The 15903-nt window shown below is 43.1% G+C and overlaps 1 protein-coding gene across 5 annotated transcripts in view; it reads left to right on the top strand.

Annotated features, from left to right (window-relative positions):
- Window positions 1–15903, top strand: part of cc2d2a (coiled-coil and C2 domain containing 2A) — a 152720-nt gene that overhangs the window by 114549 nt on the left and 22268 nt on the right. For all 5 annotated transcript variants that reach the window (XM_072253007.1, XM_072253006.1, XM_072253009.1 and 2 more), the window contains 4 exons: window positions 3402–3498; window positions 3591–3689; window positions 10418–10594; window positions 14236–14439. In XM_072253007.1, coding sequence (XP_072109108.1) covers window positions 3402–3498; window positions 3591–3689; window positions 10418–10594; window positions 14236–14439 — 577 coding nt within the window. The remainder of the gene's footprint in view (window positions 1–3401; window positions 3499–3590; window positions 3690–10417; window positions 10595–14235; window positions 14440–15903) is intronic.

Below are 15903 nucleotides of genomic sequence, written 5' to 3'. Positions count from 1 at the left end.
AAAGACGGGGCAACCCCGCTGCCCGCCAAGGTAGACACGGTCCACAACTTCCCCCGACCCAACACAATCAAAGGCCTGCAGGAATTCGTGGGTATGGTGAATTTCTACCACCGTTTTCCTCCCCTCAGCAGCCCGAACCATGCGACCCCTGTTCACTCTAATGTCGGGTAAGGGCAAGGACATTACCTGGGACAAAGAGGCCGCAACTGCTTTCGTTAAAACCAAAGAGGCCTTGGCAAACGCCGCGATGCTAGTGCACCCCAGAACGGACGTTCCTACTGCCCTCACGGTGGACGCATCCAACACAGCGGTCGGTGGAGTTCTGGAACAACTCATCGAGGGCCGCTGGCAACCCCTGGTGTTCTTCAGCAAACACCTACGACCACCTGAACTCAAATACAGTGCTTTCGACCGGGAGCTATTGGCACTATACCTGGCAATCCGGCATTTCAGGTACTTCTTAGAAGGTAGGCCCTTCACCGCGTTCACAGACCACAAACCGCTTACCTTTGTGTTCATGAAGGTGCCCGACCCCTGGTCGTCCCGCCAGCAGCGACATCTGTCCTACGTCTCCGAATATACGACGGACATCCAGCATGTCTCGGGAAAGGACAACGTCATGGCGGACGCACTTTCCAGACTAGCCATACAGGCCCTGTCCCAGGGGGTGGACTATGCAGCGCTGGCAGAGGCACAGCAGACAGACGCTGAGATCCCCAGTTACAGGACTGCAGTCTCCGGTTTGCAGCTCCAAGACCTCCCCGTAGGCCCAGGTGAGAGGACCCTACTATGTGACGTAGCTACCGGCCAACCCTGCCCCGTCGTCCCAGCAGCCTGGCACCGGCGGGTTTTCAAGTCCATTCACAACTTAGCGCACCCCTCCATCAGGACAACCGTCCGGCTGGTCGCCAACAGGTTCGTGTGGCATGGACTGCGTAAACAGGTCAGTGAATGGGCCAAAACGTACATGCAGTGCCAAACGGCCAAGGTGCAGCGGCATACCAAGGCTCCGCCGCAGCGGTTTGAACCCACCCGCCGGAGGTTCGACCACATCCATGTGGATATTGTGGGGCCCCTGCCAGTGTCACGAGGAGTGCGGTACCTCCTAGCTATGATAGACTGCTTCACCAGATGGCCAGAGGCAGTCCCGCTCACCGACACCACCTCCGAATCCTGCGCCCGAGCACTGATCGCAACCTGGGTAGCCCACTTCGGGGTACCGGCCCACATTACCTCCAACAGGGGCGCCCAGTTCACTTCCAGTCTATGGTCAGATATGGCCAACCTTTTAGAATCTCAGCTACACCACACAACTGTCTACCACCCACAGTCGAACGGACTAGTGGAGCGTTTCCACCGTCACCTGAAGTTGGCTCTCATGGCCCGCCTAGAAGGGCCTAACTGGGTGGACGAGCTTCCCTGGGTCCTGCTCGGAATCTGCACGGCGCCCAAGGAAGATCTGCACACCTCGTCGGCCAAGTTGGTGTACGGCACACCCCTGGTCGTCCCAGGAGAGTTCATACGAGCCCCAAGGGGACAAGAGGAAGAACCCACAGCAGTCCTGGACAGACTACGGGAGAGGCTCGGTAACCAGGCTCCCATCCCCACTTCACAGCACGGACAGAGCCCGACCTGCGTACCCAAAGACCTGCAAAACTGTAAGTTTCTTTTTGTACGATGGGGCGGACACCGGGCACCGCTACAGCGGCCCTACGAGGGGCCTTTTAAGGTGATCAGGAACAACGGGTCCACGTTCGTGCTGGACATTGGGGAGAGAGAGGAGGTTTTCACGGTGGACCGACTCAAACCGGCCCATGTGGACTTGGCGCAGCCGGTCCAGGCTCAGGCACCGTGGCGCAGGGGCTGACCTCCCAAACAGAGGCCGATCCAGACTGTGGACATTGGGGGAGGTATCGCCGGTTCTGGGGGGGGGGGGGGGGGGTTATGTGGCGACCCACTTTCTGGCACCCACGAACCGGCTCACAACAGCGCGCGCAGGCAGAGGTCCGGCCCCAAAAAGGGCGCCAGGCCATCTTCACCAGCAGGGGGAAAATCCCACGCGCGGAAAGGGTCTGGGAATATGCATTCCCCACAGCAGTCCCGCCCCAGGGAGGGCAGGAACGGGAAGGCTTTAAAGCAGGCCGCGAAGTTTGAATAAATCTCTTTCATCGCAACTCTAACTCACCGACTCCGTGTGGTTATTCTAGCGCTGTGTGTAGCACATCGCTACAATACTAAGATAGGTGGCGTTGTGGATAATGAAGTAGGTTTTCAAAGCTTGCAGAGAGATTTAGGCCAGTTAGAAGAGTAGGCTGAAAGATGGCAGATGGAGTTTAATGCTGAAAAATGTGAGGTGCTACATTTTCGTAGGACTAAACAACATAGGACATACATGGTAAATGGTAGGGCATTGAAGAATGCAGTAGAACAGAGGGATCTAGGAATAATGGTGCATAGTTCCCTGAAGGTGGAATCTCATGTGGATAGGGTGGTGAAGAAATCTTTTGGTATGCTGGCCTTTATTGATCAGAGCATTGAGTATAGGAGTTGGGATGTAATGTTGAAATTGTATAAGGCATTGATAAGGCCAAATTTGGAGTATTGTGTACAGTTTTGGTCACTGAATTATTGGAAAAATGTCAATAAAACTGAGAGAGTACAGAGGAGATTTACTAAAATGTTGCCTGGGTTTCATCTCCTGAGTTACAGAGAAAGGTTGACAAGTTAGGTTTTTATTCTTTGGAGCGTAGAAGGTTGAGGGAGGATTTGATAGAGGTATTTAAAATTATGAGGGGGATAGATAGAGTTGACGTGGAAAGGCTTTTACCATTGAGAGTGGGGGAGATTCAAACAAGAGGACATGAGTTGAGAGTTAAAGGACAAACGTTTAGGGGTAACATGAGGGGGAACTTCTTTACTCAGAGGGTGATAGCTGTGTGGAATGAACTTCCAGCAGAAGTGGTTGAGGCAGGTTTGATGTTGTCGTTTAAAGTTAAATTGGATAGATATATGGACAGGAAAGGAATAGAGGGTTATGGGCTGAGTGCAGGTCAGTGGGACTAGGTGAGAGTAAGAGTTTGGCACAGACTGTAAGGGCCTAGTTGGCCTGTTTCCGTGCTGTAATTGCTATATGGTTATAAGAAGTGTATTTGTGTATTGTTGGATGGAAGCTAAAAGGACAATGAGCAAAAGAGCAAAATGGTAGGACTAAATGGGTGGCTCTTTCAGACAAGCACAATAACTCGCCAGAATAGATTTCTTTTAATAACTGAAAGTACCTTTTTCAAGAATTGTTCTTTCTCAGCTTCTTAGAAAATTGCCATTAAATAATAATAATTACAGAGCTGTAAATCCACATTCGAAGCTAATGGGTGCCTGACTTAATTATTTTTTAATTCTAGAGCACCAAATGGGGATTATAGTACTCCCAGTCTACAGTCTGTTACAGATGAAGTTTTTATCAATGTTTTTGATGAAGTTGTTTATGATGTACTTGAGGTAATCAAAGTTCTTATTATATAACCAAATTATCCCAATCAGTATAATCATCACTGTGTAAACATTTTCAAAAATCTATTCTGTGCCTTTAGGATGAAAGGGAACGTGGAAGTGGAGTTCACACCCGTATTGAGAGACACTGGTTGGGTACTGTCCATATTCCATTTGCTACCATCTACTCCCAGTCCCGGGTAAGGACTTGTTTTATTTTCTACATGAATGATAGTTTTTAAATGCTGAGATGCAAATCTTTGGCAGAAATATGTGTTGTTACTTGATGTAGTTGAAAGCTATTGTATGCAGATTGCATAGTACAGTTTCAGGTAATAGGTGAGGTGACCACATATTGCAAATACAGACTGCTTTTGTGACAGCCACAGCCCTACAGCATGTGACATTTACAAATTATAGATGACAACAATACAAATCATAGAGCGACAGCCAACTCTCAGATGAGTCACATTCAATTTATATCACTAATTGTTTGTAATACTTTATTTACTCATAACTCATGATCGTCTTTTTGCATTGAATAGGGCCTCCCACGTCTACAAACCCTTTTGTTCTCACAGTTGCTTCATTGACATTGTCTCACATCAACCATAGCAGATATTTTATCTTGCGGCAAAACAGATCATGGACAAACATTCATTTTGTCAGACTTAGTTGGTGTTTTGGAATTAACAATGAGTTAGCAATGAGAACTTAATGAGTTTCCCCGGAGGAACTTTGCAGAGATCCAGATTGAAATCCTTTAAGTCACTGACTCTTGACCTCCCTGGTTTTCCTTCTTGTCCTCTTTGCCTATGTCCTGAAGTATTTGATAATTGGATATAGTACACTGAAATCAGTTACTCTCCCAGCATAGGCTGATCTCAGTGACCCTGAATTTAAGGTGCATTAGTTCAAATTCCTGTTGTTGTTACCTCAGAAGAAAAAGCAACTATTGTCAGGAATGGGATTTTTTTTTCTCTGATTACATAATATGGCGTTTTTCCTGCTCCTGGAGAATTAAGTATACAAGTCCTTTTGATTAGAGGTCCCCAACCACCGGGCCGCAAAGCATGTGCTACCGGGCCGCGAGGAAATGATGCGAGTCAGCTGCTCCTTTCCTCATTCCCTGTCACGCACTGGTGAACTTGAACATAGGGTTGCCAACTGTCCCATATTTGCCTGGACATCCCGTATATTGGGCTAAATTGGTTTGTCCCATACGGGGCCGCCTTTGTCCTGTATTTCCCCCGCTAAGGTACAGCGTTCCTATGAAAACTTTTGTGCCAAAATGGCATAAAGCGAAGAAGCAATTACCATTAATTTATATGCGAAAAATTTTTGAGCCAAAAAATAACCTACCAAATCATACCAAATAACACATAAAACCTAAAATAACACTAACATATAGTAAAAGCAGGAATGATATGATAAATATGCAGCCTATATAAAGTAGAAATAATGTATGTACTATGTAGTCGGGAAGATTAAGCCAAAACTGATTTGTGGGAAAATAACCGGCACGTACGCGCATGCGCACGTCACGCATGCACACACAGGTGCCCGCGCAAGGCTTCATGGTCATGGTAGTCTTTATGGAGTAAACACAAATGTCCCGGGATTTGACTGCTACATTTGTCCCTTATTTGGGAGTGAGAAAATTGGCAACCCTAACTGTAAAAGACCTGTTGAGGTGAGTTTAACCCTACTTGAACACTCGGGTCGGCTGGTCCGCAAGAATATTATCAATATTAAACCGGTCCGCGGTGCAAAAAGGGTTGGGGATTCCTGCTTTTGATGGTACACCTCGTTTTCTGGGTTTGCCAGCAGCTCTCAGTGCAAACACATAGGTTTGAGCCCTGTGCTGAAGTATGACCAATAAATACCCAGCTGTGCTCTTCTACTGAACCTCGTATCCAGTCTATCTGCAGAACAGGAATTTGCTGCGACCTTTAGCCTTCTGCATCAGATTCAGAAATTCATCAGGCCTATTCTTACTCCAGGACTGATCATGTGCACATATAATATTGTTTTTATGAATGTTAAGTGCCATTCTTATATCAAATGTTAATCCAAGATCCCAGGGCGCAATAGAATTTTTTAAATTAAAATGTAAACCTTTCAAAGAAGTAGATTTTTCCCCAGGTCTTAGCTAACTTACCTCCCTCAAATTACGCCAACAATCAACCTTGGATAAACAGTTAACTTTTCGGACCGAGACCCTTCTTCAGAATTGGAAAGTAAGGGGGAAGACGCCAGAATGAAAAAGGTATGGTGGGTGGGGGGGGGCGGGGTGCCAGGTGGATAGCTAGAAATTGATAGGTGAAGCGAGGTGGGTGAGAAAAGTAAAGGGCTGAAGAGGAAGAAATCCGAGAGAAGAGAAGATGGAAGGAGGAGGAAGAGGTAAGAGGTCAGGGTGGGGAATAGAAAAAGTGGGAAGGAGGAGGGAATGAATAATCCTGATGGTACGAATATCGATTTCTCCTTCCAGTGGAAAAACTTTTCCTTCCCTCTCCCCTCTTCTATTCCCCACTCTGGCCTCTGGCCTCTTTCCTGATCTCACCTGCCTATCATCTCCCCTTGTGTCCCCTGCTCCTTCTCTTTCTCCTGCGGTCCACTCTTCTTTCCCTCCAGCCTTATACATAGAAACATAGTAAATAGGTGCAGGAGTAGGCCATTCGGCCCTTCGAGCCTGCACCGCCATTCAGCATGATCATGGCTGATCATCCAACTCAGAACCCTGTACCTGCCTTCTCTCCATACCTCCTGATCCCTTTAGCCACAAGGGCCATATCTAACTCCCTCTTAAATATAGCCAATGAACTGGCCTCAACTGTTCCCTGTGGCAGAGAATGCCACAGATTCACCACTCTCTGTGTGAAGAAGTTTTTCCTAATCTCGGTCCTAAAAGGCTTCCCCTTTATCCTCAAACTGTGACCTCTCGTTCTGAACTTCCTCAACATCAGGAACAATCTTGCTGCATCTAGCCTGTCCCATCCCTTTAGGATTTTATATGTTTCAATAAGATCCTCCCTCACTCTTCTAAATTCCAGAGAGTATAAGCCTAGCCAATCCAGTCTTTCATCATATGAAAGTCCTGCCATCCCAGGAATCAATCTGGTGAACCTGCTTTTTACTCCGTCTATGGCAAGAATGTCTTTCCTTAGATTAGGGGACCAAAACTGCACACAATACTCCAGGTGTGGTCTCACCAAGGCCTTGTACAACTGCAGTAGTACCTCCCTGCTCCTGTACTTGAATCCTGTCGCTATAAATGCCAGCATACCATTCGCCTTTTTCACCGCCTGCTGTACCTGCATGCCCACTTTCAATGACTGGTGTATAATGACACCCAGGTCTCGTTGCACCTCCCCTTTTCCTAATCGGCCGCCATTCAGATAATAATCTGTTTTCCTGTTTTTGCCACCAAAGTGGATAACCTCACATTTATCCACATTAAATTGCATCTGCCATGAATTTGCCCACTCACCTAACCTATCCAAGTCACCCTGCATCCTCTTAGCATCCTCCTCACAGCTAACTCTGCTGCCCAGCTTCGTGTCATCCACAAACTTGGAGATGCTGCATTTAATTCCCTCGTCTAAGTCATTAATATATATTGTAAACAACTGGGGTCCCAGCACTGAGCCTTGCGGTACCCCACTAGTCACCGCCTGCCATTCTGAAAAGGTCCCATTTATTCCCACTCTTTGCTTCCTGTCTGCCAACCAATTCTCTATCCACATCAATACCATACCCCCAGTACCGTGTGCTTTAAGTTTGCACACTAATCTCCTGTGTGGGACCTTGTCAAAAGCCTTTTGAAAATCCAAATATACCACATCCACTGGTTCTCCCCTATCCACTCTACAAGTTACATCCTCAAAAAATTCTATGAGATTCGTCAGACATGATTTTCCTTTCGCAAATCCATGCTGACTTTGTCCGATGATTTCACTGCTTTCCAAATGTGCCGTTATCACATCTTTGATAACTGACTCTAGCATTTTCCCCAGCACGGATGTTAGGCTATCCGGTCTATAATTCCCCGGTTTCTCTCTCCCTCCTTTTTTTAAAAAGCGGGGTTACATTAGCCACCCTCCAATCCTCAGGAACTAGTCCAGAATCTAAAGAGTTTTGAAAAATTATCACTAATGCATCCACTATTTTTTGGGCTACTTCCTTAAGCACTCTGGGATGCAGACCATCTGGCCCTGGGGATTTATCTGCCTTTAATCCCTTCAATTTACCTAACACCACTTCCCTACTAACATGTATTTCCCTCAGTTCCTCCATCTCACTAGACCCTCTGTCCCCTACTATTTCTGGAAGATTAATTATGTCCTCCTTAGTGAAGACAGAACCAAAGTAGTTATTCAATTGGTCTGCCATGTCCGTGTTCCCCATAATTAATTCACCTGATTCTGTCTGTAAGGGACCTACATTTGTCTTAACCAATCTTTTTCTTTTCACGTATCTATAGAAGGTTTTACAGTCAGTTTTTATGTTCCCTGCCAGTTTTCTCTCATAATCTCTTTTCCCTTTCCTAATTAAGCCCTTTGTCCTCCTCTGCTGGACTCTGAATTTCCCCCAGTCCTCAGGTGAGCCGCTTTTTCTGGCTAATTTGTATGTTTCTTCTTTGGAATTGATACTATCCCTAATTTCCCTTGTCAGCCATGGGTGCACTACCTTCCCTGATTTATTCTTTTGCCAAACTGGGATGAACAATTGTTGTAGTTCATCCATGCGATCTTTAAATGCTTGCCATTGCATATCCACCGTCAACCCTTAAGTATCATTTGCCAGTGTATCTTAGCTAATTCACATCTCATGCCTTCAAAGTTACCCCTCTTTAAGTTCAGAAACTTTGTTTCTGAATTAACTATGTCACTCTCCACTTAATGAAGAATTCCACCATATTATGGTCACTCTTACCCAAGGGGCCTCTCATGATAAGATTGCTAATTAACCCTTCCTCATTGCTCAATACCCAATCTAGAATGGCCTGCTCCCTAGTTGGTTCCTCGACATGTTGGTTCAAAAAACCATCCCGTATACATTCCAAGAAATCCTCTTCCTCAGCACCCTTACCAATTTGGTTCACCCAATCTATATGTAGATTGAAGTCACCCATTATAACTGCTGTTCCTTTATTGCACGCATTTCTAATTTCCTGCTTAATGCCATCCCCAACCTCACTACTACTTTTAGGTGGCCTGTACACAACTCCCACCAGCATTTTCTGCCCCTTAGTGTTATGCAGCTCTACCCATATCGATTCCATATCCTCCCGGCAAATGTCCTTCCTTTCTATTGCGTTAATCTCCTCTCTAACCAGCAATGCTACCCCACCTCCTTTTCTTTCATGTCTATCCCTCCTGAATATTAAATATCCCTGAATGCTGAGCTCCCATCCTTGGTCACCCTGGAGCCATTTCTCTGTGATCCCAACTATATCATATTCATTAATAACAATCTGCACTTTTAATTCATCCATCTTATTACAAATGCTCCTTGCATTGACAGAAAAAGCCTTCAGGCTTGCTTTTACAACACTCCTAGCCCTTATACAATTATGTTGAAAAGTGGCCCTTTTTGATTTTTGCCCTGGATTTGTCGGCCTGCTACTTCTACTTTTCACCTTACTACTTTTTGCTTCTACCCTCATTTTAGACCCCTCTGTCTCTCTGCACTTGTTCCCATACCCCTGTTGTGAACTAACCTCCTCTCTCCTAGTCTTTTTAATTTGATTCCCACCCCCCCAACCATTCTAGTTTAAAGTCACCTCAGTAGCCCTCGCAAATCTCCCCGCCAGGATATTGGTCCCCCTAGGATTCAAGTGTAACCCGTCCTTTTTGTACAAGTTACACCTGCGCCAAAAGAGGTCCCAATGATCCAAAAACTTGAATCCCTGCCCCCTGCTCCAATCCCTCAGCCACGCATTTATCCTCCACCTCATTGTATTCCTACTCTCACTGTCGCGTAGCACAGGCAGTAATCCCGAGATTACTACCTTTGCAGTCCTTTTTCTCAACTCCCTTCCTAACTCCCTATATTCTCCTTTCAGGACCTCTTCCCTTTTCCTACCTATGTCATTGGTACCTATATGTACCACGACCTCTGGCTCCTCACCCTCCTACTTCAGGATATCTTGGACATGATCAGAAATATCCCGGACCCTGGCACCAGGGAGGCAAACTACCATCCGGGTTTCTGGACTGCGTCCACAGAATCGCCTATCTGACCCCCTTACTATCGAGTCCCCTATCACAACTGCCCTCCTCTTCCTTTCCCTACCCTTCTGAGCTACAGGGTCGGACTCTGTGCCGGAGGCACGGCCACTGTGGCTTCCCCCGGGTAAGCTGTCCCCCCCCCAACAGTACTCAAACAGGAGTACCTATTGTCAATGGGCGCAGCCACTGGGGTACTCTCTATTACCTGACTCTTCCCCTTCCCCTTACTAACCGTGACCCACTTGTCTGCCTCCCGTGGCCCCGGTGTGACCACCTGCCTGTAACTCCTCTCTATACTTCTCCTACCCACCTAGCTTCACATATAAACGTCTAGCTATCCTCCTTCCCCCTTTTCTCCACACACCCCTTTTTATACTGGCATGTCCCCACTTCCTTTCCAGCCCTGAAGAAAGGTCTTGGCCCGAAACGTCAACTGGTTAATTATTTCCATAGATGCTGCCTGACCTGCTGAATTCCTCCAGCATTTTGTGTGTGTTGCTGTAGATTTCCAGCATCTGCAAAATTTCTTGTGTTTTAAAAATCAACCTTGTTCTTTCATCTCATTGCTATTTGTTGAGAGTTTGTGCACAATTTGCTCAGAGATTAACAATGTTTTCTCTTCAAACCCCATTTTATAACTGGGCAATTTAGCAGTAGATTTTATTTGGCAAGTAATAAAATGATTTGCTTTACAGATTGATGGAACCTTCAGAATTAATACACCCCCGGTACTTCTAGGGTACAGCAAAGAGCGTAATCTAGCCAGTGAAAGAGGATGGGAGGCAGTTCGGAGTTTAAGTGAAGGATCATATTTGTCTCTCTTCATTACTGTTGAGCCTCATCTTGTACCTGGAGAAGCTGTAATTGAAAAGGTAGTGTACATTCTAAATTTAAAATTGCTTCCATCAAGATTGTCTTCAGCGTCCTTGCCAGACTTTGTTAGGTCTTCCATTTGCAATGTCAAGTTGAAGTCAAATGAAAGTGTTTAAATGCAGATGTTTTCCAGAGGTGTCAAAATAGTTCAAGAGTTGAGCTGTTTTCAAACTATAATTGGTGCGCTCTGCAGGCACTCAACTCAAGTTAAGAAAAAAAAAGAGCAATGTGCAAGGTTGATGTTAGGTATAATTGGGACTTCCATGCAATATCTTTTCATGGCACGTACAGTTTATTTTTCCTTAGAGTTCCTCAAGCTCTGTAACCTAATCCAGGCTGGAAAGAATATGAGTTCAAAGAGAGATAATTTACAATACTTTACCAAACCAATGCTTGCCACTTTGTCTCATGTCTTGAGGCGGCCTCTCACAGAGATCTGTGTTTGTCTATGACAAACTTCAATAGGTCGCTCCTCTGCCCTCTCTACAGGATTTCTTTACATTGCAGGACCGGACGATAGAACATTTGTCTCAACACACATTAAAGGAAAATTGTTCCTTGAAGCACATCATTCTGATTCATTAGGGTCACGTCACCATTAAATAAGATGTGATAGGATAATGCACAACTTCTTTTAGAAACCAGAAGTAAACTGAAATGAATAAAAGTTCTTCTAAATCCCTTTTTTTTTTTGCAACAACACTAGTTTTCCTTCTGTTTTGTAAATTAATTATTGAAGTATAGAGCTTAGTCAGCTTAATTGTGAGAAACCATTTAGCTTGTTGTTTATAATTAGATCAGGTTTAATCATTTCTGATTCAAAGCTCATCACACCATCCAAATCCAGAACTGGTAAAACCAGATCAAGCTATGTAGAAACTATTGAAATTGTTCACAAACCCAGTGCCCTCTGTGGAGCGAAAAAACTCTGCATTGCTCCCAACAGCATACCATGTACCTAACCAGAGCACACTCCCATCCGCAAACTGCCCCAATATTCAATAATTCCATGATTTCTCTTCCTCAGTCAGTATCTTTCTCTCCCTCCCTATCTCCCCCCCAATCACCTCTCCTCCTCCTCATCACTTCCCGTATCCTCTGTCCCCTTCACTCTCTGGCATTTCCTTCACCATCTGTCCCTTTTGTTCTCACCCGCACCTCCCACTCTCCATTGCAAGAATAAGCCTTTATTATAAGGAAAGTACACAACACTCCAAGTCCTGTCTCAACACAATGTGTCAGGTATTAACAGTCATAAACATAAATCCTGAGGAACGGCTTCACATTAGTCCCTACAACATGAATGTTGAATTTATCCTCACATGGAAACTTAACCAGACCAATTAAAGAGCAGTTGTATTGAGTGGAGGTGTTTTTAAAAAAAAGAACAAAAGGTAGATGGATAACAAATTGCTCGAATGAGATAAAAAGATTTAGAAGCAGAGTGAGGAGGAGAGCACGATGCAAAAATCCTCATCACATACGTGAAACCAAAAGTTACAATCAACTTGAATGCCAAACTAAATAATAATGGCACAAAATAAAACTCTTTAATTCTACAAACTTTATACTAGGTAAAACATAAACCAGCTCCAAATCTGCACTGTATTTTGAATAATTATTTACTTACTTTTCAGAATCCAAAATACCTTCTGTTATTGTTTTTGGTTTGGCATTCAAGGTCAAATAACTACTTTGGAAAGGAAAACTGAAATATCAGTCTGAGATGTATTTCAGATTCTTTTGAGTGAGTGTCTAAATGAATTAACTTCTTGCCAGATTTCAGGAATAGTTAAGGTGCAAGTTCAAGTTTAATTGTCATTTAACCATACATGAATATCCGTGAATACAGCCAAATGAAATAGTACTACTCCAGGGCCAAGGTGCAAAACACAATACCAACAGTCACACACAGCACAAGGCACGTATACTGTAAGATAGCAAGCATATTTAAGACATCAGTAAAATTCAGTCACATAGAAGCGACTTAGTATATGATTGAACTGAGGAACATAGAGCTAAGAGAACGTCAGAGCAGGGGAACAGAAAACTTGAGAGTCTGACTGCACAGCTAATTTTGTGGATCAGTTACTGTATTGCAGAGTAGGCTTCATGTATGGATATTAGCATGAAGTAAGAAAAGAAAGGCATTTATTAAAGTTGATTTATCAAAATCTGAATTTCTTTTTTGATTCCAGTGTAACAATAATTTGTACAATTAATATATACCTCGTGCCATAAATTTTCTGTGCCAGAACTGGTGAGCTCTTCATGTTGCACAGTTCCCCCAGTAGGAGCTTACTGAACGGGAACAGCTGCAAAAGTCAGAGTGAGGTCCTGTGTTATGGGAGGGTCTTCCAACTGTGTAATTGGGTAAGGAAAATGGTGGGAGGCAGAACAATCCAGATCACCCTATTCTTTTTTCAGCATTGTACATTACAATTCACCAATATGTTGGAGGTAGACTTGGGGTTCTCATTTAATAGACTCATTGAAGACATGTCTGCAATGAATATACATTATGCTATATGCAATAATTTGAAGGTTTTTTGCAATTGTTGGTGAATTTATTTCACTGGTCATCGATGTTTCCAACAGACAGATTCAGGCTTGGACCTTTAAATTTAATAATATATGAGTCTGCCATTGTAGTGAAGAACTGAAGGAGAGGTTCATTGTCAGAGGTGTTGTCCTTTACAGGAGGTGATAAGCCAAGTTCCAGTCTACCATATCAGGTAGTTAAAGGCTCCTATTGCAGCATTCAACTAAATAAAAAGGGATTTCTTCCATTGTCCTGACAAGAATGTAATTTAAATTAGTACCACGTTGCCATAATGTCACAACATTGATTTCATTTCATTGACTCTACAAAGTTGGAAAAGAGCATTAATAAAAATCAGATTTAAAAAATTATTGTGGGTATAATTTAAGTGAAGTAGGATTTTCTAGTGTTACACTGCCTTGAGGTGTTTTATGCAGTAGTACATGTTTGGAGAAGTGTGGCCATATGCTGCACATGATTCTTCAACTATTGAAAATGATTAGCAAATCACTATTACCCATATGTTCCAGAGTTATGAAGTGTCCAAAGTGTGTTTTTATTTCTCTGTGTATTTGCCTTTCATATGGAATTTTGTTCCCATCGTTGTAAATTCTGAACTTGTATTTTAATTTGTAAAGAATTCATAATTGTACTCTGGACCCCTGTGATCTTTCTTCTCCTTGCATCTCATGTCTGTCTTTATTTTTTATCTCTTACTTTTTCTGCTTCGTTGCAGATGACTGAGATGCTGAAAAAGGTAAAGTAATTCTCACCATGCAGGCCTGTTTGATCATCTAATGTAAACATTTTCAATACTGCAGCAAAGAATCAAATATCTCAATTGATTATCATCAAATGTTTGTCTAAACCTGTATTTTGTCCAAGGGTAGTGAACAGTACATATGTTGAAAAAGTCTGTATAAGAAATTAGTTTAATGATAAAAACAAATCTGCTACGGTGGAAGATTGATTTTTCTTTTATCATTCCTATATGACTGGTTCTTCTGACATTTTACTAGTTCAGATGCGCATTCAACAGCTGACGTAAAAAAATAACTCGTGCTAACTGAAACATTCTGACTTTTCTGAAATTTTCAGTTTGAGACACAGGAAGATGATAAACTTCTGGAAAGGGCAGACAAGTTCCAGAAGGAAGTCACAAAGAAGTTCCCAAATCGTCGATGTATTACGACTGTTACTGATCTCACCGGCAAGATGGTTTTTGTTACAAGGTTCATTAAACCATTATTTCCACCCCAGGAGCTGCTGGATGTGTCTGCTCATAATCCTGAGGCCACAATGGTGAGTTTTTTTATTTTATGAAGCACCTAATATTAAAGCAGATGGGAGTTGACAGGCATCATTTAAAAATATCCCTCATAGAAATAGTTAACATATTTTGCCATATGAGTGAATGTGTCAAAGGAATGTCAAAACAAAAGAGATGATACAGACAAACTACAGTAGATTTCAACAAAAACATCTCTACATTTTGAACCTAAGACGATTTAACGATGCTTTCTGTACCATATTGGGGTCTTTTTGCTATGCTGTGGGCATATAGAAATGAGTTATTATATAATTCAGCTATGATTATCACCTCTCAAGTCATATAGCTATAGGAACTCTCAGCACAAATGGAGGCAATTTGGCTCACATTTCTGTGCTGTCTTTTTGCTGGAGCAAACTGTCCCCTTCACTCCATATTCTCCTGAATCAGTTTCTATCTGAAATGATTGTCCAAATTTCCTTTTTACAGAAAAAGTTATTCTTCTACCCCAACCCCTCCATTCAAAAGATTTCTATAACCTACCAGCCATATTTTCCTTTAATCTTTTCAGTTGATGACTGCTCTTCATTGATTCTCTATGCAAGTTGAATGATTTTTTCTTACTAACGATATTGAAAATTTTCAAGCTATCAATGTTCCTCTTGAATTTTATGCTTAGTCTTTCTGATCTGATGAAGTAATGTCAGTGTTTCAAGTCCTTCATGATAAGAATTAGTTCTCATTTCTGGGTTGAGGGGTGACAACATCAGAGGAGAGGAGGAATGGGGAATTTATAAGCATGACTTTAATGTAGGAATTTGGATGAGCAATGACCACTCTGTTATTGGCTGTGGTGTTTGTCCAACAACACTTATAGCATTTATAAATGCGGCAAAAATTTTACCAGAGTTTGTTTCCTTCTCTTTCTTTTCTTGCCCACTATTTTATAAATCCTTTATTTACCACTAAATAAGATTCTCTTAATAACAGTAAGAAAATTCTGAGACCACACTTGACATTACTGAGATAAACTGCTTAATTAAAAAATGTAGGCATTTGGATTACTGTGAGGCAGCTTGACATAGCTTTGACAATTAACTTTAAATGACATCAGCACTTTGCACTGAGTCCTTCTTTTGTTATATCCTTCAGTAATGCACATTTTAATGTTAATTTCTAATTGAAGCTCAAGCATCAAGTTCATGAGGCATGACCTGCCCCTTACAAAGCTATGTTGACTATCCCTACAACACACATAAAAGTTGCTGGTGAACGCAGCAGGCCAGGCAGCATCTCTAGGAAGAGGTGCAGTCGACGTTTCAGGCCGAGACCCTTTCTCTTCCTAGAGATGCTGCCTGGCCCGCTGCGTTCACCAGCAACTTTTATGTGTGTTGCTTGAATTTCCAGCATCTGCAGAATTCCTGTTGTTTGACTATCCCTAATTGGACTATATTTAAGAGGCTGTTAGGTGGGCACCTGGATGTGCAAGGAATGGA

This window comes from Mobula birostris, chromosome 3 (genome assembly GCF_030028105.1).
Source record: "Mobula birostris isolate sMobBir1 chromosome 3, sMobBir1.hap1, whole genome shotgun sequence".
Classification (NCBI taxonomy): Eukaryota; Metazoa; Chordata; class Chondrichthyes; order Myliobatiformes; family Myliobatidae; genus Mobula; species Mobula birostris.
Note: the sequence above shows the minus strand (reverse complement) of the source record. Positions and strands in the feature narration are given on the sequence as shown.